A 24,745-nucleotide genomic window follows, 5' to 3' on the forward strand; every position below is an offset into this window, starting at 1 on the left:
CTGGCAGCCAGCGACCCCCTAACTTCTCCCTGACCTCTGACCAATGCCGACAGCTGACCTAGGCACCAACCAGTGACACCCTACCTTTTGGAGCCTTTTACTTTAGTTGAGGAATTGGACATCAGGGAGGGTAAAGGCCCAGACAGTAAATGGGTATGTAATAAATCATCATGCAACCCACAATGAAACCGACAGTAACAAAGCACACAGCACAGACGTCAAAAGTCAAACAAAAACAGAAGTTAAGCATGAAGCGAGCTTTTATCTGACGAACCTGCAACTTCGTTCATTTAACTCAAGACCCCTTGACTTGCAACGTAAATGTGTGAATTTACAGGAACATTTACAGGTCTCTGGATTCTGTACAAACAAGTGCTTTCTCTTCTCTGAGCAAGGCTCACAGTGACTGCAAAAAGGTAACAGAAAACATCTCTAAATCTAGGGCACGTCAGCAAAGAAACATTTAGACATGCAAATTGACAATCAAGGAGTTTGCCCAACAGCCCAGCGCAAGTTTGCAGTGGCGAGAGGAGGGGTGCTCGACGGAAAGAGAGAGAGTGATTGTGCCTGGAAACAGCCCCTTCTTACGCTGATTTCCTCCATAACTGCACATTAGTGTTTGTTTATCACATTTAAAGTACTCTGCACTTTGAATTATTTTATTTTCCCTGTCTTTCTCTCTCTCAATCGTTCCCTTTCTATGTTACATTTTGCCTCTCGCTCTGATTTACTCTCCTCACTCCCAGCTTCCTTTGTTCCTTTCTCTTTACCCATCATTTTGCCCCTCTCTTTTTTTCACTCCCCGCACTCCCACCCTCCCTACCACAAGCCCTGCACACTTCTCTGGCAGCCATCGGACTTGCAGAAGGAGGAGTGAGGGGTAAGGGAACGGAGGGGCTTTCCAATCACATTAACACCAACAAGCTGCTCTCCGGCTAACAACGAACGGGGTTCGTACGCAAAGCACAGTGCTGCGTTAATGCTGCTCTACGAGATTACCCGAACTGGTGGTAATTACCCTGAAGACACTATAGATCAGTAAGCACATTCTCTGAAATGCCCAGTCTTACAAGCCATAAATGTTCACATCTCCCAGCTGGCTTTTGTAGTGAGAGATAGATTGGTAGGGTGATGGGTCTTAGCTATGAGAGGTGGTGGGGAGTGGTGATGAAATTAATCAGCCAGTCATGTGTGAATCTCAAAGCCCAGCTCACCCCATGCCAAAGAGGGCTGAGAGGGAAGGGAGAGAGCTGGAAGGTTGAGACTAAGGGGCCGGGAGACCTCAGAGAAGAAGCCTCTCCCCACTGCATGAGCCAACTGCATTAGAAACAGCCAAAGGGAACCAGGGTTCAAAGCTCCGACATTATCACCGCGCCCACACAGTGAAGATCAAATTATTACCCGAAGCATGATTTCAACCAATTGCCTGCAACCAAGGGAGTGGTGTCTGTCTGTGATTGTGTCAGTAGATGATCAGCCTTGGAGCTTGGGATTCAATCAGCAATGATCCAAGATTGAATCGAAATACATATGAAGCATGGAATTTTACAGCAGGTGTGTTGGGGTCTGTGGTACTAATAAACTAGAGCCAGGCAATATTCAGAAACTAAGAGCTTATCCTGGTAAATTCAGAGAGGAACTGAGGAATGGTATTGGAACTATTGTACTTAATTCCCACTTTTCTAGTGGCATCAAAACTCGGAGAATGGGATTGTTGGACTTCCTGTTTATACATTGCCTGGGTGAGGGCTATCACATGGTACGAGGGAAGGGAGATCATGGGTCAGTCATGATTAGACGGTAAGGAGGAACAGATCTCTCTGCCTCTTCCAAATCCATTACTACATTCCCGGTTGGATTTTGGCATGTCAAAATAAAAATAAAATGTGTGGATGCAAATGCTGGTCAGAGAAAATTTTGGTGCCAATTTGATTTGGCAATTCAATGCAGCAAAAACAAAGCAGAATCGCTCATTGACTCCTGACTGAGTAGTTTTGAAAGCTTCTGTTGGTTAGTGAAGTCATGAGGCAAAGAATATCCATATGCTTGTTCTTTGACATTTGGACAGAATCATCCATTTCTAATTTTCTGGGCCACTGTTTTACGCACAGAATAGTTACACCCACTCAAAAACAGCCAGGAAACTGATTTTAGATGGACTGCTTGGCTGACACAATGTGAGCACTTTGCCAAACTTCAGAGGGATCTTTACACTAGAGCTATCTTCAAATCAAGTGTCAAAATCCAGCCTAGGAAAAGCTTACTCAGGGCCTATATCGTTCCAGAATTAAACCACTGCAATTGGACAAGTGCTCCAACATGGGCAAAACTGTTGCTGATCTTGTAGCAGCATAATGCTGGATAGCCAAAGAACTCCACTTCCCCTACTCAGCTGCCCTTCAGGGAAGCATCGCCCCCCTCTGAGGCCAAGCTTGTCGAGCCTCCACAGAGCTCACACCTCCAGGGTGGAAGCAAAGCATCCTCCACCCAGACAGATCACATTAAAAAGGGGAAGAAAGAAAATAAGTAGCTTATTTTATTGTCTTCAGGAACATGAGAATGAGAAGCTAGTGCACATCACCCAGCCCCTTTTCAGGAATTAACTAAATGCCTGTAAAGTTCTTTAGTAAGTCCTAGAGTAACAGGCATAATGTAAACATCTTCTTCAGTGACACATGACTGATAGTTTTCAACCTCATTCTCCTGCCTTCTCCCCTTAACCCTTCACCCCTAACTAATCAGGAACCTATCAATCTCTGCCTTAAATATACCCAAAGACTTGGCCTCCATAGTCCATCTGTGGAATGAATTCCACAGATTTACAACCGTCTGGCTAAAGAAATTCCTCCATATTTCAGTTCTAAAGGAACATCCCTTTATTCTGAAGCCGTGCCCTCAGGTCCTAGACTCTCCGCCTGATAGAAACATCCTCTCCACATCTATTTTATCTAGGCCTTTCAATATCTGATGTGTGTCAATGAGACTCCCTCCTCCCCCACCGAATACAGGCCCAAGGCATCAAACACTGATCATTCGAGTAACCTCCTCTAGGCCTGATCCAGGGCTAGCGCATCCTTCCCTTCATTCCCCTCTGAATTCATTATTAGCCAGGGCATGAAGGGATACGGAAGAAGGCAGGAGACTGGGGCTGAGAGGGAAAATGGATCAGCCACGATGAAATGGTGGAGCAGACTCAATGGGCCAAATGGCCTAATTCTGCTCCTATATCTCATAGTCTTTCAAGCGGTTCTGCCATTTGTGAAGACCATGGCTGATTGGCCATGTCACAGTACTTTCACCTCCAATCCTCTGAGTATCTGGGAAGCTAACGGGTGAGCTCAACATTCCTCTGGGGTAGACAATTCCAAAGACTTCACCACCCACTGGGTGAAGAGAGTTTTGCTCTTGCCAGGATAAAGGGGCTGACCTCCTTCTTCTGAGGTTGTGACCCCCCTGGTTCCAACTCTTCAGCCAGGGAGAGCACCCTCCTCTGGGAACTTCAGCACTGACTTAAGACGGCTGTCTGTGTGGCACGAGTGGAACTGCAAGGCTGAGGCATACTCAGTGGGCATAGGCAGTGGTTGCTATGGTGACACCTCCAGTGTGACCACTAAAATGTCGGGGTGGGGAACTGCGGAGGGCGAACAGGTTGGTGATCGACCCCGCAGAATGAGCTGCAACGCGCGCTTGCTGTTAGTTAGCAATACCAAAATGCAAAGATGATTGGCCAGCAGCTGATTAGTACTAATTGGTTGTCGGAGCCAGCCTTGTGTGTCACCATAAGCAGGAATCATTGCAACCTTGCCTCCTCTCTCCCTCCCCCTCTAGCCACCACCAAGCCTCACAGTCCTAGTTCCTGCAAAAGCCAAGACCAATGAATTACTGAGGGTGCATTAAATTTCCATGCAGACAGGCTTCTGCCTGTCCTCCCCATCACAAGTAGCCTTCTGATTATTCCCCTTGAAATTAGATAGTTCAGCCCAAGAGGGAATTATTCAGCTCCAGGCAGAGGGAAGCTCAGTCAAGAGACAGTGTAATCTGACATACGGCCTGCACTCTGTCACTCTGCACTTCTTTTTCCTCCGAGTCTGACCCTTGCCTTTCCCTCGTTTCCGCTTGCTGTGAAAAGAGAACAGTTTAGCGAGGGGCTTCCTGGTGACATTCCTGCTTGGAGATGCTGTTCTTGAGGATGGTGCGGGGCGGGGGGGGGGGGGTTAGTGGTTGGGATGTTGAACTGGGAGGCCCCTGCCCCCTCTGACAGGTGAGTATCAAACATCCCTGCTAGCTGCCCGCTGTTCCAGCAAGAGCCAGGGGTCTCCTACAGAGGGGTGGGGGAGTTTGTGCTCAATTAACACTGAAAGACCAAATCCCTTGACTTCCCTGTCATTCTGAGTATGGAATCTTGCTGTGAAGAAGCTGGCTGTGTTGTACCCTGCATCCCTCAACCTCCAACCAATGCACTAGTTACCAGCTCTCTCCGCCATCCTACAGCAAGGTTGAACAACACAGTGGAGGGCACCATATCTTCACAACTGCATATGAAGCACAGCAAAGTGCCTCTATGCCAACACTTTCACCACGTGACTTCAACTGCACCTTGTGTGTCACTAATGACACACCAGACCCAATCGTCCAATTCAAACCTTTGCTTGGGAAAGCTAGCCTTGTTGCATCTCCAATCCTTTGCCCAGGATGAATACGTTGAGAGAGTGGGAAATAATTGAGGGGGCACTTTCAGGGCTGATCAATTTCATTGCAACAACCATGCAGCAGGCTTTCCAATTTGGACGGCAGAAGGGTTGTCCACCAGTTGCACTGCGGGGGAGATAGGCAGAAAGTCCCTCTCGCCACTTGTGGTGATACTAGTGGAGAGTGTGGGTGTTCCAGCCCATGACTGGTTGATACCACTGCTCTGTGAATTTGCAGGGACTAGCTTGGTGGGGATACTGTTGCCCATGAATCATGATTCTACACTCTCCAACTATGAGGCATCAAAAGCACGCAAAGCAGGGACTCAATGATTCATTTTGTTTTGTTTTTTTTTGCTTTTAACTATCAGATTATTTCAGCATTGAGGCATTTCTTACCTTTTTTGTGTCTCTTCACCTTCTTTCTTTGGTCTGTAAGGCAAATGAACAATAAATTATAAACTCCTGCTTTTACACAGCTACAGTGTACCCATACCATCCTTTCCCCTGGGACTGAGGTACAGTGTGTCACAGACTATCCTTTCCCCTGGGACTGAGGTACAGTGTGTCACAGACTATCCTTTCCCCTGGGACTGGGGTACAGTGTGTCACAGACTATCCTTTCCCCTCGGACCGGGGTACAGTGTGTCACAGACCATCCTTTCCCCTGGGACTGGGGTACAGTGTGTCACAGACTATCCTTTCCCCTCGGACTGGGGTACAGTGTGTCCCAGACCATCCTTTCCCCTGGGACTGGGGTACAATGTGCCACAGACTATCCTTTCCCCTGGGACTGGGGTACAGTGTGTCCCAGACTATCCTTTTCCCTGGGACTGGGGTACAGTGTGTCACAGACTATCCTTTCCCCTCGGACTGGGGTACAGTGTGTCCCAGACCATCCTTTCCCCTGGGACTGAGGTACAGTGTGTGACAGACTATCCTTTCCCCTGGGACTGGGGTACAGTGTGTCCCAGACTATCCTTTTCCCTTGGACTGGGGTACAGTGTGTCACAGATTATCCTTTTCCCTCGGACTGGGGTTCAGCATGTCACAAACTATTCTTTTCCTGGGACTGTGCATACAGGGGTGGGGTCGAGGGGGTTGCTGTAAAGATATTCCCCAGCACAGTTTGTGTCAGATGTTCCCTCCAGGATATGAATGACTGGCCTCCGGAGAAGAGATTTCCCCACTAGGTGTTGGACTTGTGTCGTCGGTGCGACATAACCCCTTCCACAGTTCCCGCCTCTCCTGCTCGTCGCAGCCAATCAATCGATGTCTCACCTGCAGATACATTTACTGTGCTGGACAAAGTGCATCAGGCTTAGATTTTCCCCGTGGTGGGGCTTGATTTTCATTATCTGAGGGGGAAGGAAATAACAAGCATACATTAGTAAACTGTTTAACGAATACAAACGTCACTTGTCCTTTCACAGGAGTGTTCATCACAGACGCTATGGGCGAAAGGGTCTGTTCCAGTGGTGTACTGTTCTATATTTCATGTAAAAATGCTTGGCATCCTCTCTACAGAGCATAGAACAAAAACAGTACAGCAGACAGGCCCTTCAGCCCGTAATGTCCATGCAAACCACAATTCCCATCTACCCACTCATGATCCCTACTCCTCCATTCCCTACTGCTGATTTAAGCATGATGGAGGAACAGGTACGAATGGAGAGGGTGTTGCTTTTTTGATCAGGGAGGGCATAACAGCAGTGCTTAGAGGGGATATTCTTGAGAGATCATCAAACAAGTCCATTTGGGTAGAACTTAGAAATAAGAAGGGGTAGGGTTAACCAGCAGGAACCTGGGGAGCAGACTTGTGAAGAAACTGCCTGCTTCTTTCTGAGAATAGCAAGAATAGTGGGGCAATGTGAGTGGGAAATTTCAACCTTCCTATTATCAACTAGGCCAGCCAGAGCGCAAAGGGCCAGGATGGGGCAGAATTTGGGTAGGTGTCTAATACAGTTTCCTCACGCAATATATAAAGGAATCTACTTGGGACAGAGAAGACTGGACTTCCTATTAGGGAACGAGATGAGCCAAGTAACAGAGGTTGCAGCTGGGGAACACTTTGGGTCCATTGATCACAATTCTATTAGTTTTAAAATAGTCAAGGTAAAAGACAGAACAGGTCCAAAGCAGGGCTGACTTAGAGGGCATTAGACAAGATCCAGCTAAGGTTGACTGGGCAACTCTGTTTGAAAGCAAAGGAACAGTTGGCAAGTGGAAGGTTTTTGAAAGAGCCACAGCAAGAGTCCAGGGCTGACATGCTCCTGCTAGGGAGAAGGGTAGGCATATCAAGTTCAGAGAATCCTGGCAAACAAGAGATGGCAAGGCTCTGATCAGGAACAAGAAAGATACATACATTTGTTTTTAGGCATCTAGGTACAAATATAAATATTTTATATTCATGAATATAAAAAAGTTTGAGAAGGATTAAGAGGGAAATCAGGAGAGCAAACAAAAAGAATAGAGTTCAAGATAACTCTATGAGGTTTTTCACTTAGATTACCATAAAAGGGGAACTAGGCAGAGACTAGGTCTTCTTAAAGACAATCAAAGCTGCCTATATGTGGAAAACAGGAGATAGTTGAGATTTTTAATGTCTATATCTCCTCAGTGTTTACTAGGAGAATATCATGGATCCCAAAGAAATTAGGGTAACAAGTAGTGAGGTCTTGGGATACTTGCATATTACAAGGAAGTGGGTATTTGAAGCTTTAATTCACTTTAAGGTGAACAAGTTCCCAGGGCCTGACCAAGTGCACCGTTGGACCTTCTGGGAGGCCAGGAAGAAAGCACAGAGGCCCTTGTAGAGATAATTGTTGGAGGGGCGCCTAAGGTTCTTTCGTTGTTCAAGAGGGGTAGCAAGGGCAGGCTATGGAACAACAGGCCGGTGAGCCTGACTTCAGCTGTAAGGGATCCTGAGGGACAAGATCGGCCATCACTTGCATAGTCAAGGCCTGCTCAGGAGTAGTCAGCATGGTTTCATTCATGGGAGGTCCTGATAGCAGAAGACTGAATGGCAGTGAATACTGAATATTTCAACACAAACTCCTGTTTTTAAATACTGCCTGATCAGGTGTTGGAATCATTTTCTGTGGTCACTTCCATGAGGAAGGCAGATAATTACTCAAAAAGTAAGAAGAACTGTTATTGGAAGGAGTGAGGTGTGGAAGCAGCTGGCAGGTTCCCTTGAAGAACTGGTCCATGATTAAAGGCCTGAACAGCCTCCCTGAATGTTGCAAGATCCCACTCACTGAGTGGGAACAGGATCTCAGGAGCAAACAAGTTCAATTGTAGCAAATCTATTCTCGCCAATTTGGTTTCTTTCCAACATGACAACATTTTAAAAGCTCCTGATTAGCTGTTCAGGGTTTGTTGCAAACAGAGGTTTAAAAATAAATGTAAATGCTTATATATAGAAAGAGTCTCTGTCAAAATTCGGTGGCCCAAGGTTTAAGTTGGGGTGGAGCCACTTTGTTAATTGGCGTCGATGGGGTTGTGTGGAAATTGACAGGATGCCAAAGAGTAATGAGCAAACCACTGTCACTGACAGCAGACAGCCCATGGTTGACCTTGGACAGCTATTAGGATTGCTTGTCCACAATCAGCTGCTCGGTGGGTCTTAAAGTGACAGGCAACAGGCTCTGATTAGCTGGTAGCATTGACCCTGCTGGACCCTGATAGAGATATTCAATCCTTGCAACATCTCCAGCACCCCAGCACATCTGTAGGAAGAATGGCACACATTCTCCACAGTGCCAACATATGTGGCTCCACCCTCTCACCAACCACTGCCAGGCAGTGGGTTATGTACAAGGTGCAATTGAGCCCATTTCTTCAATGGTCCCAGGCCTCCAGGAGAGAGTCCAACACCTCACCTAGATATTCATCTGCACCACCATCCCCATCCCCATCCCCATCCAGGGGGTCCCCACAAAGCAGAGACTCAGCTACGGGTATAGTGTGGGTACAGAGCAGGCCTGGGGTTGGGCTTGCCACAAGCCACCGCCATCACCTGTACGGCAACAGTTGGTGGAGTGGTGGAGCACTCTCCACTTGCCTGACGAGTGCGTGTCAGCAATTGTCACTGGCACTCAACACAGTCCGTGAGAGAGCAGCTTGCTTTACTGCCATTCAGTCTGCTATCCCTTCCAGCACAGGCCCAGAGTGCACCTCCCTCAAAGTACGCTGCAGTCACCCACCCAGGCCACTCCGACAGCTCATCCCAAACTCACAGCCTCCACTGCCAAAAGGAAAAGGGCAGCAGATGTAGAGAATCACCACTACCCACAAGGTCCACTTCAAGTCCGCCACCATCCTGCCATTTCTTCAATGTCACAAGCTCAATTCAAGGACTCTCTCCCCTTTCAAGAGTCATGGAAGCACCTTCAGCAACAGTTCACAGAGCGGCCCACCCCCATCTTCTCCAGAGCCGTGAGGGATGGGCGATGAACTCTGGTCTTGCCTGCAATGCTCGGACCTCATGAACACATCAACGAGGGCCTCCCCCCTTCCTCATTCAGGCTGGGGGGGACTACTGGGTCAGTGCTCCTATGGGCAGTACCAAGGCCGAGACCCTCGGGAGCGAGGGTCAGATGCTCCTTTTCACCTAGAGATGATGAGGCCTCAGGTGAGGGCAAAACAGAGCAGTGCTGATCCCACCCCTCGCGTGAGGTTGACCAAATCCCAGAACACCCTCCCCAAAAAGACAGCAGCAGTTCAACAAGCAATTCAGTCCAATTTTCTCAAGGGCAAAGAGGGATGGGCAATAATCACAACGCTCAGGTCTTAAGAGTTAATCAAACCATAAAGTCAGACTGAAATACACAATCAGAGACGGGCAGCCACCAGCGAACCAAGCCCCACTGGATCAGTACTGACCGCTTTACCTCTGAGTACTGAAGTTGCACTTACTTCCATTGTCACGTTGTGCACTTCGACGGGGACACATTCGAGGCTTTCATCGTTGCAGCATCCACCACACCGCATTAGAGGCACACAAGAGGGCTTAAAGATGTACTCCACTTCATCGGGGTGCTCCTGCAGGATGTCTATTAGTGTCTCTATTGGTCTGCAGTAGCTCTTTCTCCACACCTCCATGAACTTTATGACTGAAATGCAAGCAAAGGCATGTGTGAGCTCCATGCAGTCCTGCGTGGGGATACTGAGCATTTGGCTGGAGGGGAGGGGAAGGGGGTGGTGCGGAGAAAGTTCCTTTCCACGTATAAGCCGTCCCTTGGCTCAAGTCCCGAGCTGCTGGGATTGACTGTCAATGGGTAGAACAGTGGGAGTAAGGGTAGCTCCAGATCCCGATCCCACTGGGCATATTGAGAGAGCAACGGAAACCCTGCCCCGACACATCTATGAATGAGGAGTTGGATAACGGGGGTCTCACGGCATTATACAGAATAGCCCCTTCAGCCCACTAAGTCTATGGTATCAGCAACTCACTTACACTAGTTGTACACCAATTCCACTTCACTCCCCTATAATTTACAGCAGCTAATAAACCTACAAACCGCACACACCTTCGAGATGTGGGAGAAAACCAGAGCACCAAGGGAAATGCTCGCGATTACAGAGGGAAGGTTCAAACTTCACATAGATGAGGCCCGAGGCCCGAGGCCAGGATCGAACCTGGGCGGCTTGAGCTGCGAGCCAGCGTCTACACCAGATGGACCACTGTCTGCAACCAGGGGTTGAGGGAAGACTATTCCCCACCACTGACCTACAGACACTCCACCTCTCACAACACTTCTGCAACACCAAACAACTCCCTCCCAGCTCCCCCAAATTTATGACCGCTTCCTGCCAAAGATCTGCCCTTCCCCACAGTTCCTGCCTAATTCTTCCACCACTGATGTCCGTGCTTTAACATCCAAGCTCCAAACCCCACAGCATCCTCCCTACCCTCTCCACTCCTTGATGCCTCTCCTCGGACAGCCTCCTTAAACCTCTTCATCCAACCATAAGCATTAGTTCCCCACATGACCCAGATTCAGTGTGCAATCGTTTCTCACTCCTTGACTGCAAAGAGTTATTGTTAAAATGATGGCATGTGGGTGTCTTAGCTCTGCCTCACTGACTCAAGCTCAAGCCAATAAAATGGACTAACCCAGTACTGAGCTCACCCTGACGCCCATTTGCCCTGGGTGAATAAGCTGTGACGAGGAGGTTACCCGTCCTACCATGCCATGTTGACCACATAACAGGTAGCGGTGGGACCCAATGGATTTGGTGCCTGGAGATCATGAATGCGCTGGAGCAGGAATCAGAAGGTTAAGAGCCTTCGAAGATCTCAGTGATCTCCAGGGCTTCATCAGATGGGCTTTGGGTCTATTGGGGTTGGGACAGCAACAATGGACTGAAGCCAAACTTGGATCAGCTATGATTGGATTGAGTGGTAGAACTGTACTGAGGGGTTAAATGGCCTAAATCTTGCTCCTGCCCTTTACTAACAAAGGTTGAGGAGTAAGCTGGGCTCCTTCTTTTAAACCCAGCTGTTGTAGAGCCAATGTTCTTCGCTGTGGCATCATGGTCTACTGACCCACTTCTTTGCTGCCCCAGCCCTTGGCTGCTTCAACAGACTCCTGCCCACACCCAGGACACTGCCTTCTGCATAACCTTACAGGAGACCAACCAGTCTCCACAAGCCCACCAAAAGAGCTAATGCCATTGAGTCTCCAGTTCGTGCAAACGCTTCATCTAGTTATACCTTGCTGTGCACAGGCTAGCTGCCATTTTTCCTGTGTTACAACAGAGGGCACATTCAGACCAACTGAGCTGGGGGGGCGGGGGAGGCAGATTGTGGTGTGTGTGTGTGTGTGTGTGTGTGTGTGTGTGTGTGTGGCGGGGGGGGTGGAGAGGGACTGGCTTGTCTTTTATCTGCCACACTGGCCCAGCAGCAGTGCAAACTGTCACCACCAGGAGGATGAGTCAAGCCCCTGAGACACTCTCGTCCTCCCCACAGTTTTCACCTGGACTGGTTTTTGGGGCTGTGGGATTTCCCATGGCCTGATGTCAGTTGTTGGTGGGGGGGCGGTATATGGGGTGTCCGGGGAAGAGGCTTGCTGTGTCCATGCGGGGGCAGCTCACAGACCTTTGGGCCCCATCGGACACTCAGCATTCGCCCGTGGCTCCAGATCGCTGCTCGCATGTGAAAGTGGCCACGACCCAGGACATCACTTTGACAGGCAGGCTAAACCAGGTTGGGGTAGCCAGCAGGCCTCATACCCCGATGAGACAGGGACATGCCTGGGTAAAGGCAGCTTCGGCAGACTGGGAAGATGAGATCTACGGTGAGATCCAACAGCCAGGACGGCAGTGGAGGGCGAGGGGCATGACAAGCCACTGGGGAAGTCATGGCCAGCCACAGCAACCATGGAAGAGCCCAGTCTGTGACAACTACTTGTACCACCAGACCCAGGCCTCTGTCTAGAGAGTGGAACTGCTCCACTGCAAAGGATTTCGACTTTAAAAACAGGAGACAGGTCTCCTGTCATTGCTGGACACAACAGAAAACCAACACCGATGCTGGTGGCCTGCACCGACTGAGGGCAACCTCCTGGTGAAGTCATGGACTGATGGGGGCAGTGTGATAGAAGCTGGTGCTGTCTGAAGCAGTTAGAGAGAGATCAGCTTTTCAAATGACGTGCCTGACCTTCAGTAATGTCCTTCAGCTGTTCTGGTTATACAGGCTGGCCTCAGAGCAGACAATACACATACAGACACACTCACTCTCACACACACACACACACACACACACGCACACACACACACACACACGACGCACAGAAGCTGGTACTCATGACCATAATGTAGAACTGTACAACAGAGGATTTAGGCCTTTTAGCTCATGGTGTCTCTGCTGACCCTCATGCCAAATTAAACTAATGCCTCCTGCCTACACATGATCCATGTCCCTTCATTCCCTGTATGTTCACGTCCCTATCCAATTGTCACACGTCATTTGAATTCTCACGACGTCCTCCTCACTCACATAGACAAACACTAACCCCCTCTTCTCACACACATAAACATATACACAGTCGTTCCATGGACTCACACACAAACACCCCAATTCCTTCCTTCCTTTCTCTCTCTCTCTCTCTCTCTCTCTCTCATACAGAACCACACACACATTTCTCTCCTCGAACACCCAAATAGCCTCCAACCCAACCTCTAACTGCATATCAAAGGCGAAAAAGTTAATTGCAGGTAAGACTGGGAAGGTAATGGAAAATTCACTCGGGGAGGGGCAAAAGGTTACAGTGAATTCCGCAGCAGAGTCGCGTGACTTGTAGTTGGCAAGCAGCAGGTCAGAGCTAGCTTTCTCTACTGTATGACCTTGTCACTATTCGATCACATGTTAAAGATGGCCTTTATAACCAGCTCTCGTACTATCTTATCTCATATTTCTCTAAACTGTACACAGAGTTGTTTGTACAGTTTTCTGTCTCTCTCTCTCTGTCTCCGTCGTAACTTCCCCATCTATCCCTATCAGAGGGGCAGCAACAAGCAATGTCAGACAGTGCAAAATGCATGACAGTTAGTAGCCTCCCTCCTCACCTCACAAGCCTCCAAATCAGAGCCAATCTCTGTCCCATACCCAGGCAGACAGGACCTTTCTCTCCCCAGGAAAAGGGTGGGGGTGAAGGTGGAGGATTCCTGTATATTATACCGCCCCAGGGGCCAGTATCTAACTGTGCCTCAGATGATTGCAAAAGGTGCCTCTCACACTCTGATTTAATCAACCAATCGCACAGCAGGTGCAAAGGAAGAGCCCCCTTGGTCAAGGACTCCCTCTTTTCCTGCAGCTGCTGCCCGACCTGCTGAGTATTGAGAGATATTTTCATTTATACTGTGATCGATTCATTCTGCGAACCTCTCAGTCGGCTTCTGCACGCCGGTAAACGCCGTTTGGAGTGCAGTTCAAGAGCACTGCTGCAATACGGCCAGTACTTTGCTCAGCACAAGCTCCCACAAACCTCTCTGGGGTGATGGGCGAAAAGGGGTTCCGGCAATGAGCTTCAGTCAAGGCCTGGGGAGACTGGTGAGGGACTGCCAGTTGGGGCACGGCTCAGGTGAGTTGGTGAAGAGCCTCAGGTCTGGTGACCGGAAAGGCATGTGATGCTGACAGGAAGGGCAATTCCTGCCACTCCCACAGAGGGGCACCATGAGCTGGGACGGCTGACAGGCACGGACCTGCGACTGGGCGAGAGGTGGGCTCCTTCCCTGTGCCTAAGGTGTTGGGCAGTGTAAGGAGTGTCCAGGCCAGGTGAAATCCCTGCACCAGAGCTGCAGATGACCACGCCAAGATCCAGAGACTTGCGTTCCATCCGACAATAGTAACCGGGGAATTTAAATTTAGTGATTTAATTTTTTAAATTAACATTTAAAAATCAGTAACAGTGACTGTGAGACCACTGGTTCTTGTAAGGTCTGGACTTGCCACCTGAATGAATATATTAATATGGGACTGAAAGAGGGAGCACAGAGTGACTCTCCTCACCACCTAATTCAGGCCCTCTGAGTCTGGGTACAACCTGTCCTGCACTGCCCTCGAGGAGGTGGGGGTGTGCTGCCTCCTCCACCTCCTGTTGAAGGTTCGCACACAGTGCTGTAGGGGAGGCAGCTCCCCCACAGTGTCGCTGCCTGTACCGATATCGTGTCCCTGTACCAGCACCAGTGCCTTTCCTGTATTGGACCCCTCTGTAGTCTCCACCCCTGTGCAAACATCAATGCTTGTACCAGAATCAGATCCTCCTATAGTCTCAGTGCATGTGTCGATCACTGGGTCCCACAGCAGCTATACTGCACTGCCAGAATTAGTGTTTGGACTGCTGGCCTAGGTCTGGAGACGCACAGCCTATCCACAGTGGGAGTGGCAGACCAAAAAACAGGTGGACTTTGCTCCAATTAACACCAGCAACGTGCAGAACACCCTGACTTTCTGACATGTTGCTCATTGCTGACAGTCTCTCTACTGGACAGAATAACCACGACCAGTCACCTATTGTGCTGGGGCAATGATCTCCCTCTGTGCTCCTGATGTGTATCTCTGCTCCGGTACGCTGTACGTCAACCACTCCTCTGTCCATTGACAGACAGACCTGCCTACCCCGAGCACCGTCGGTGACAGACAGACCTGCGTACCCCGAGCACCGTCGGTGACAGACAGACCTGCGTACCCCGAGCACTGTTGGTGCCCATTGCAAAGAGTCCAAAACGCCTTAATAGTCAAAGCTGCCCTCTCAGTGCACGGTCACGGCAGCCAAATTGTGCACAGCCAGCGCCCCCAAACAACAAAACCACGATTACCCGAAAACCAGTTTTATGGTGTCAGTAGAAGTCTCTGTGTAGTTTTAGTGTCAATCTCAATGCAAAGATCTTTGATATCACCAGACCCCCCTACAGTCTCTGTATCTCTTCCGGGATCAGTGTTTGTCCCAGAAGGAGGTTCTTCTGCAGTCTCACAGCCTGTGCTAGCATCGTGTCCTCAACATGTAAATATTGTCAGTGTTTGTACTGTGGCAGTGTTTGGTTAATAACCATACAGTGCCAAATCCTGTACTTCACTGTGTCAGGTCCTCTCTCTGTACAGGTGTCACTGCTATCAGTGACTCTGTGTGTGTGTGTCTGTGTGCTGTGTCTCCACCACAGTCTGAGCTTGCATTAGAGCAAACAGCTGCAATCCCTTTCCTAGACTCGTAATATCTAATACTATAGGGCGTACATTTAACCTGAGAGGGACAGGTCCAAAGATAGGCTGGGCAAGTACATTCTTTTACACAGAGAGTCGTGGCTGCGTGGAATACACTGCCAGGAGTAGTGGCACAGGCAAAGGGGAAAGAAGCATTTCAGAGACTCTCAGACAGGCACATGACCATGCACAAAATGGGGGTGGATTTGGACATTGTGTCAACAGAAGCAATTAGTTGTTAGGTGTACACATGTCAGTGCTTGTAATACAATCACCGCCTGTACCTGTACCCACTTCAATGTCTGTAATACAGTCACCGCCTGTACCTGAACCCACATCACTCTCTGTGATGCAGTCACCGCCTATACTTGTACCCACGTCAGTGATGCAGTCACCACCTGTACCTGTACCCATGTCACTCTCTGTGAAACAGTCACTGCCTGTACCTGTACCCACGTGACTCTCTGTGAAAGTCACCGCCTGTACTTGTACCCACATCACTCTCTATGAAAGTCACTGCCTGTACCTGTACCCACATGACTCTCTGTGATACAGTCAGTGCCTGTACCTGCACCCGTCATTCTCTGTAATACAATCACCACTAGTACCCGTACCCATGTCACTCTCTGTAATAGTCAGTGCCTGTACTTGTACCCACATCAATGTCTGTAACACAGTCACTACTAGTAACTGTACCCATGTCACTCTCTGCAATAGTCACCGCCTGTACCTGTACTCACGTCACTCTCTGTGATAGTCAGTGCCTGTACCCATGTCACTCTCTGTAATACAGTCACTGCCTGTACCCATACCCATGTCACTCTTTGTAATACAGTCAGTGCCTGTACCTGTACCTACATCAATGTCTGTAATACAGTCAGTACTAGTAACTGAACCCATGCCAGTGTCTGTAATAGTGAGTGCCTGTAACTGTACCCATGTTAGTCTCTGTAATACAGTCACTGCCTGTACCTGTGCCCATGTCAGCGTCTGTATCTGTACCCACTTAACCTTCTGTAACAGTCACTGCCTGTACCCATCAGTGTCTGCAATGCAGTCAGTGCCTGTACCTTAGCTCATGCTGAGGCCTTTGTCAGTGTCTGTACTGTTGCCTGAATACGACCAGCTCTGACTCACTTTTGTGCCACTTTGAGGTGGTGAATGCCCAGTTGGCGCCGTCCTTCACTGATGCTATCATGGTCACAATTCAAAAATGGATTTATTGAGTATGCCCACTACCAACTAGAAAGACAGGGTCATGAAAAGCACAGAGTACACCACCATCGTGAAGTTGCCCACACCGTCCTGACTTGGAAGTATATCGCAGTTCCTCCAGCATCACTGAGTCCAAATCCCGGAATTCCCTCCCTTGTGGCTATACCCACACCTCCGGGAATGCAGCGGTTCGAGAGGACAGCTTCCCACCACCTTCTCAAGGCTAGCTTGGGATGGGTCATTAACTGCTGTCTCAGGCTACAAAGCCCACAACTCATGACTGAATACATTACTAATCTGAATGTCCAACCACCCCCCCCCACTCAGATCCAAACGCCCCTTCACCGACAGCCTCCGCAGTTCTCAAACACCTGCCACTCAATGACCTGACTGCCACTTGCCACCCGCCCTACAAACGGCCTTCCGAGTGCCCAGTTCGAAGCACCGGGGTCGGAGAGAGAGGGGGGGGGGCGTGCACGTTAAGCAAGAAACCTGAACGTGCAGTTGTGCTCTTAACTGGCTTGCCCACCCATGGAAGGCAGACATCCTGCCTGGCCAAGGAGGAGATCCTCAGCGGCCTTCCCCACCTCACAGCAGGCTGAAGGGGCGAGGGGGAAGGAAGCATGGGCTGTCAGCCAAGTTTCTGCCAGTGGCCGGCAGGTGGCAACGCAAGTCCACAATGAGCAGCCAGGCCAGCGAGCGATTCACAGACAGGACCCACAGGAACAGTATAAACCCAATTATTACTGTCACTTACGGTCATCAGATCATTACCTTCATTCCTCCGAAGTCCATCGTTGGGGATGTGGGCCATCTGCAGACAGGGCAGGGAAAAGAGAGAAAGGGGATATGAATATATATGCAATATTTTTATTTGAATATACATTACATTCACTTATTCATTTATTAAAATTAGCGGCAACATAGGACAAAATAGAGGTCGCTTTGCTAACTCACTACCTCTAAAGTTATCATTTCCAGACATCAGGTTCTGGAGCCTAGTCACACTGCACAAAATCAGGCCCTACTGATTAGGCCGCACCTAAACTCATTTTTCCTACATTTTACCCACAATGCTCTAAACCTTTCCTGTCCCTCTACCTCTCCGAGTCCTTAACCGTTGCTATTGTAGCTTCCTCCGGCAGCTCGTTCCATATACCCTATCACCTCCTGCGTGAAATCAGTTGCCCACGTTCCCTTTTCAATCTCTCTTCTCTCACCTTAAGCTTCTGCTCTCTAGTTGCTGGCCCCTTTCACCTGGGAAAAAGACTGTGCGCATATTGGTAGTTTTATACTACTTGATTTTAGGGTCATCAGACAGAGGAACAGGACTACGTCCCTGCTGTCCATTCTGAGCACCTATTTACCCGCACTAGGTCTGTAGTCTTCAGTGCCTTGGTGATTGAAGAAATTGTCCAAGTACTTCTTAAATGTGAGCGTCTCTGCCGCCACCACTCATCCCCCGTGCTGCAGATTCCAACCGCCCTCTCGATACTTATGTCTTAAACACATGCTTTCTGGTATTAGATACCTCTGCCATAGGAAAGAAAGCGTCCCGCAATTATTCTATCCAGGTCTCCCATAATTTTGTATCCCTTGCGTGCCTTCTGTCTAACAAGGGCTTTGGTAGAATCTTAAGAGGTGAAACTACTGCGCCTAAGCGAGCTCACGCCGTCGCCACTTGTTCTCCATACATCCCCTTACACATTTTCCCCATTCAATAATTTGTTTAATGCCTAAATGGATATTAATATTCAGAACTCTCCGAAAAAGCTGCCTTAGTTGACGATCGGGGAAAAAACTTCCGGAATGAATCGGTAGGGCGTACCAACCAAGAGTCCCCTCAGGACTTTAGCTTTCACCGCCGCCCCCCCCCCACATACACACACCGCAAACTTGCGAACAAGAACTAGGGGTGGGAGGAGTTAACAGCTCGTGAACCTGGGTCAAGGGGGATTTATTTATTTTGAAATTCGACCTTGTAGCTTCACATTTCGACATGTCGGACTTTATACAGAAATATTGATTTGTTTGCATGGAAGAAAGAGACAGAGTGCGAGAGAAAATATTTAGCCGGGGGTAAAAGCGCTGAAGGTTGCGATTGTCTTGGAATTAACATCAAACGCAGAACAACAGCGGCACCTGGTGTCGGCGCTACAGCCGGTCCTGGCCCTTCTGAAGGTGTTAGTGGACGGAGATTCACTGGGGATGCAGAAGCCCCAGGGTGGGGGCGAGGGAGGTGAATATTGAGAAGAAGAGGTAGAGGAATGGTCAGACGGAAGCGGGGGGCGGGGCTGGGAGAGGAGAGAGTGAAATGGATGGGTAGGAAAGAGAGAGGAGGATAGGGAGGGAGAGATGGGCAGGGGAGATGGGCAAAAAGAAAGACAGACAGAAACAAGTGCGTGAGTGGATGTAGATGAGGGTGGGAGAGAGAGAGAGAGGGGTGTCAGTGTATGTATAACTGTGTGTGTGTGTGTGTGTGTGTGTGAAAGAGAGAGAGAGGGGTGTCAGTGTATGTATAACTGAGTGTGTGTGTGTGTGTGTGTGTGTGTGTATGTGAGAGAGAGAGAGGGGTGTCAGTGTATGTATAACTGAGTGTGTGTGTGTGTGTGTGTGTGTGTGTGTGTGTGTGAGAGAGAGAGAGGGGTGTCAGTGTATGTATAACTGAGTGTGTGTGTGTGTGTGAGAGAGAGAGAGAGAGGGGGGTGTCAGTGTATGTATAACTGAGTGTGTGTGTGTGTGTGTGTGAGAGAGAGAGAGAGAGGGGGTGTCAGTGTATGTATAACTGAGTGAGTGTGTGTGTGTGTGTGTGTGTGTGTGTGTGTGTGAGAGAGAGAGAAGGGGGTGTCAGTATGTATAACTGAGTGTGTGTGCGTGTGTGAGAGAGAGAGGGGTGTCAGTGTATGTATAATTGAGTGTGTGTGTGTGTGCGTGTGTGTGAGAGAGAGAGAGAGAGAGAGAAGGGGTGTCAGTGTATGACAGTATTACTACGACAATGCCCATGGTGCTCTGACAGCTTGTGTTGTTGTGTAATTATAGAAAAAGTATACTTATATGACGAAAACACGAGGAAATCTGCAGATGCTGGAATTTCAAGCAACACACATAAAAGACCAGGCAGCATCTCTAGGAAGAGGTACAGTCGACGTTTCGGGCCGAGACCCTTAGTCCTGACGAAGGGTCTCGGCCCGAAACGTCGACTGTACCTCTTCCTAGAGATGCTGCCTGGCCTGCTGCGTTCACCAGCAACTTTGATGTGTGTTGATTTATATGACGAAGTGAGCTGCGATTTGGCGGAGATTCTGCTGTGTGGACGTTCTCCGCTGGTCGCTGGAACAGGGAGAGCGAGCCGTTTTCACTGGCCTTCGAAAGCAGGTCGGTCTCTCTCTCTCTCTCTCTCTCTCTCTGAGTGCAAATTTAAATCCTCTTCCGCATCCTCGCGAATTATAATAACTACCCCTTCACTCTTGCACCTGAGTAGCTATTGAATAATCTCAGCCCGCCACCCTGACATTTCCTCCTCCCTCGCAGGTAGCCTGGGCTCGGGGAACGTAGGCTGAGATCCCGGAGCCCGGCTCGTGAACAGACCGCACGACAGGGAAGGTAGGCAGGAACGAGTGGCAGTGAGTGGTCGACAGGACGGTGGGGGTGGGTTAGAGGGGACAGTATTGTGGAAGGAGTGAGATGGGAATGGGATCCGGATGGGAATACGGAGAGGGAAACACGAGAAAGGAGCTGAAGGAGAATAGACAAGAATGGGAGGCTAGGAGTAGGGAGAGAGGGTCAGGGAAGGGGGCAGAGATGAATGGGGAATTGGCACGGGAAGACTGGGATTTTGGGTAGAAATGTGGAGATAAAGAGGCGGAAGAAAGGGTCAGGGACGGGGATTGAGGGACAGGCGAGAGAGAGAGAAGGTAGAGAGGGAAAGAAAGTTAGGGGAGAGTAAGGTGGTGCAGGAATGGTTGGGGAGGGGGGTGTTCAGAGAGGGTGCGGAGGGAAAGAACGGCGCCGGGATCGAGGTGGTGAGGTTCGGGGCTGTTGCCGAGCCCCCAGGCGTATGGACAGAATCGGCCAGCGTTAGTGGAGTGATCAGGGACAGTCCCGAGGCCCGCGCCGAGCTCTCACCGTTCAGCGGTGACTCTCCGGAGCTCCACCGCTCACACATCCTGGATTTAGCTTTGAAACGGGGTTTTTAGCGCGCACGTTGTCGTTTTAATAGGGCCGTCAGCAACGATTCGTCATTTGTTTTTAAAGAAAGGGGGAGGTGGGGAGGTCGCATATTTATCTGAGAAACCAGCGCCCCCCCCCCGGAGTCGAGTCCGGGTAGCGACTCGTCGGTCTCCAAGTTAAAGCCCGGGTGAACTCTAGTTAAATGCTCGCCGTTGTGTATGTGTGTGCGCGGGGAAAGCGATGAGATGACGGGGGGGACGGAAACGGGGCAGGGGGAACAGGAAGCGACAGAAAGTGTGTGCAAGAAAGAGAGGAGTTGGTGGTGAAAAAAAGAGGGGAAGAGAAAGAGAGACGGGCAGATGTGTGAAAGCTAAAGGGGGAGGCAAGTGGTGAGGGCAGATGGGGTATAGAGAGGCGAGGAGAAGGGGGAACGAGGAAGAGAGAAGGGTGTAATGTGTGAGAGAGAGAGGGTAATAGGGTAGGCGAGTGAGGGAGCGAAGAGGGGGAGAGATAGAGTGAAAGGGAAGAGAGATGTAGAGGGCAAAGGAGAGCGTGAGGGGAGAGTGAGAGAAAGTGGGATAGAGAGGAGGATGAAGAGAGTGGAGGAGAGGAGGCACGGAGCGGGTGAAGGGGAAAATTGGGACACACACACACACACTCAAGGGACGGGTTAAGGAAATAGGAGCGCGCGAGAATAAGGGGAAGAGTAAATTATTTTGAATAGTATTATTAGTCTCTTTCTAACATACCCTCAATGTCTGTCAAACCAACGCACATGTGCCTCGGCGGAACACTTCAACGAACATGCAAATTTCTATTTTCGGTAATTACTAAATTACTGTTAATTTATTAAGGTTAACAGAGAGAATGATAACTTGCCTTCGCGCTGTGAAAATACAAGAGAGCAGCCAAAAGACAGTTGAGTAAACTAAGGAGCGAGTTCATGGTTGCTGTTAAATTATATCCCACAAAAATCGAGATTCCTTGATGTTCTTCTTTAAGATTTTGGATATAGACTTGGAGACTCTGGGCCCTAAGCGTCTGTAACAGTCATCGTTGAGTCCGCGACCTCAGCCGGTTGGTTTCACAGAATTGTAAAAGCAAAAAAAAAAGTTCCTGTTGCAATATCACGAAATATTGCAAACGTCAAAAGAGCCCAGCAAGGTAAACCCTCCGGTGCGCAATGTTGCGTTTTCTGATCTCCCTAATTTCGTTTCCTTGGTAGAACACTTAATGTAACATCCCCAAACGATGACCGATCCTTCGAATTTTCTCTGTGCGTGTCCTTCGCTTCTTCACCGGCGAATAATTGTCGTTTTGACCAGGGCAAAGTGAACCGTTCTGACTCTCTCTCTCTCTCTCTCTCCCTTTCACACACACACAGAGGCGCCGCTTCTCCCTAACAGCTGCCGGTGTTTCTCTCTCTCTCTCTCTTCGATTGCAGGGATAAGGTCGCTCGAATCCTTAAAGCCTACAACTTATTCTCAAAATTAAAACAAAGGAAAATAAATAAATGTTACGAAAATAAAATAAATCCAACTTTAGTCCTTATAAACGCGCGCAAAATCCTGAAAACAAAACTAAACAACTAAAAATCTCCTTTAAAAGGAATCTATAGATGTATTTCTCAAAGTAAGAGCTGGGAGGAGAGGAGCAGGGTCTTTCAGAGTTAGAGCTGGAGAAGCTCGTTTTGGTAAATTCGTCCTCAGCTTGCTAACTGCGCTTGCTCTCTCACTGCAGTTTCAACCAATAGCGGGAGGCGGAGTCAAAAACCAGATTGAGGTCTGCTTTTTTTTCGCAACGGCAGAAATACATTCAAATTATTTTTGGGCAATTGACATTAATTAAATCAAATCGAATTGGGCAGACAGACAAGAAAGTTTTGCAAAGCAGCGAAGGCAAACAAAATATATAATAATTCCCAGGCGACGGTTAGAATGGGAGTGTGTTCAGCAAACGGAGAATTCATAAACCCCCTTTGCACACTCTCGGAGGGTGGAAACTGCCATCCTCGGCCGTTCACTGGGTCGGGAGAATGGCTGCACTGCGAATTGTTTCGGGGAGGGGTGAAGCGGAACCGGCTGGGCGATTCTTAGCTTGGCCACACATTCATTGCAGAGGGGAAACCGGCACTGCTTCTCGACCCTTGCAACCCCGAAACTGAAGCAGCGTGTGGAAAATGTCTAAAGTGAAAGTTAATGCTCTTAAAGCGGCAACGCTCGCTAGTGACCTATGAAGGCGTTTTCTCCTCTCTACCAGTTCTGATTTTATTGAATTGCCTGTTCCGTGCTCTGCCGATAATATTGACCCTTTAGTTACCAGTTTGGTTGTTAACAGATAGCGTTCAGAGTGAAATTCTTACGGGTGTAGGATGGGTGTGTGAGGTATTGGACACAGAACAGTACGGTGCAGGACAGGTCGTTCGGCCCACAATGTTGTGCAGATCATGATGCCAATTTATACTAAATATTCTCTACTTGTGTGTCATCTATATCCCTCCTTTCCCTTCATATCCATGCGCGTCTCTAAAAGCCTGTAAAACTGCAGCAAACTATTTGATTCCACTACAAGTAACCCATCCCAGGTATCTACCACTCTCTGCGTTTAAAAGAAAACTTACTCCACACGACGCCTTTAAACTCCCCCCCCCACACACACACACCTTATAATCATATTCTCTGGTGTTTGACATTTCTCCTTGGAGGAAGCATTCTGTCCACCGATGCCTCTCATAACTAACACAGCTCCACCAGGCCCCTCTCAACATTTATCAGTGATGGAGAAATGGGGGTGAACAGAACGGCTTCTGTCTGGATGAGTGTGAATGACTGATGGTCGGCACGGAGACGCCTGACCGAACAGCCTCTTTTAATAGATGCTCGAGTGACTGCGGAGACACTGGAATGTGGAGCAACGAAAAATCTTCTGAGCAGGTCCAGCATCGGGGTGCACGGGGGGTGGGGGGTGGGGGGCACTGGCGACGTTTCGGAGGAATATCCTGCATTAGGATTAGGTCGACAAAGCATCGACAATTCTTCTCTCCACAACCCCCTCCCTCCCAACCCCGCCGATGCTACTCGACCCGCTGAGCTCCTCCGCGGATTCGTTATGTGCTGCATGTCTTATAGCTTTAGGAAGGTAAGATGGTTTCAGCGGGTTCTGTTTTGTATGTATGGGCTTCGTCACATGATAAAACAGCGTGTATCCTCTCCGGATGCCTAGCTGTCACGGTGTGGTGCTGATTGAGGGCATCCGCTATAATTTAAATATCTTACAAGTACCTTATGAAGCCCCACCGCACACACTGGTCTGTTGGAGGACACCTTCCGGTTGAACTGTCCAGTCTACTGTTCTGGAATTCAAAGACCGTCCCACCATACGCCGTCTTCCTGTCCCACATAATCTCCTCTCACCCACCTCACCCCATCAACGCAACTTTCTTCCGCCCTTACCCAGGCGTCCCCTAATCTCATCATGGGTTTTAATCTTCCCATCACTCCCCGTGCAATTCCACCCCCCCCACCCCGAGATTATTACCGGACGCCCCTCGCCTACCCTTCCATGATCACGGGTAACTTCACAAGTTCGATTATCAAGCCGGTATTTGCAACTTTCCCATATGGAACTAAACAGTTTCACATTGCCTTCCCCCTTTATCTCCCGTCCTGAGCTTATTTTACCCGCATCACGCATCGAGCGTGGGTTCTGCTCTTTCCGCTACCTATATTGCTGGCTCCCTACGTCTACCTGCTCCGTCGCACTTAACGCTGCCCACACCTGTCTGTCAGCCCACCTTTAATGTGCCTTTCTTTTCATCATCCCCCTCTCCTCCTTCTTCTACACCCCTCCTCTCCCTCTCTGTCCGCTGTAAAAATTGAAGTAGCTAATATAAAGTTGACCCCTGAAAAAAATGATGGAGGGGGTTCCAAGTATTATTGGTAGCGCTTCAATGACAGTAATCACT

The 24,745-nt window shown here is 49.2% G+C and overlaps 1 protein-coding gene across 7 annotated transcripts in view; it reads right to left on the bottom strand.

Moving 5' to 3' along the window:
- LOC134342459 (vascular endothelial growth factor A-like) overlaps positions 1-23,536 on the bottom strand; it is a 37,314-nt gene extending 13,778 nt beyond the window's left edge. Inside the window, exons 1-7 of one of the 7 annotated variants that reach the window (XM_063040622.1) lie at positions 20,737-21,570; positions 17,386-17,425; positions 9,609-9,805; positions 5,970-6,046; positions 5,088-5,120; positions 4,048-4,119; positions 275-406 (exon numbers count right to left, since the gene is read on the bottom strand). In XM_063040622.1, the coding sequence (XP_062896692.1) occupies positions 275-406; positions 4,048-4,119; positions 5,088-5,120; positions 5,970-6,046; positions 9,609-9,805; positions 17,386-17,425 (551 nt within the window). In that variant the 5' untranslated portion in view covers positions 20,737-21,570. Of the gene's footprint in view, positions 1-274; positions 407-4,047; positions 4,120-5,087; positions 5,121-5,969; positions 6,047-9,608; positions 9,806-17,368; positions 17,426-17,571; positions 19,174-20,736; positions 21,571-21,660 lie in introns of those variants that run through there. The other 6 variants (XM_063040621.1, XM_063040620.1, XM_063040624.1 and 3 more) reach the window with 6 other exon arrangements.
- Positions 23,537-24,745: the final 1,209 nt, after the last annotated feature.

Source organism: Mobula hypostoma, chromosome 2 (assembly GCF_963921235.1).
Source record: "Mobula hypostoma chromosome 2, sMobHyp1.1, whole genome shotgun sequence".
NCBI classification, from domain to species: Eukaryota; Metazoa; Chordata; class Chondrichthyes; order Myliobatiformes; family Myliobatidae; genus Mobula; species Mobula hypostoma.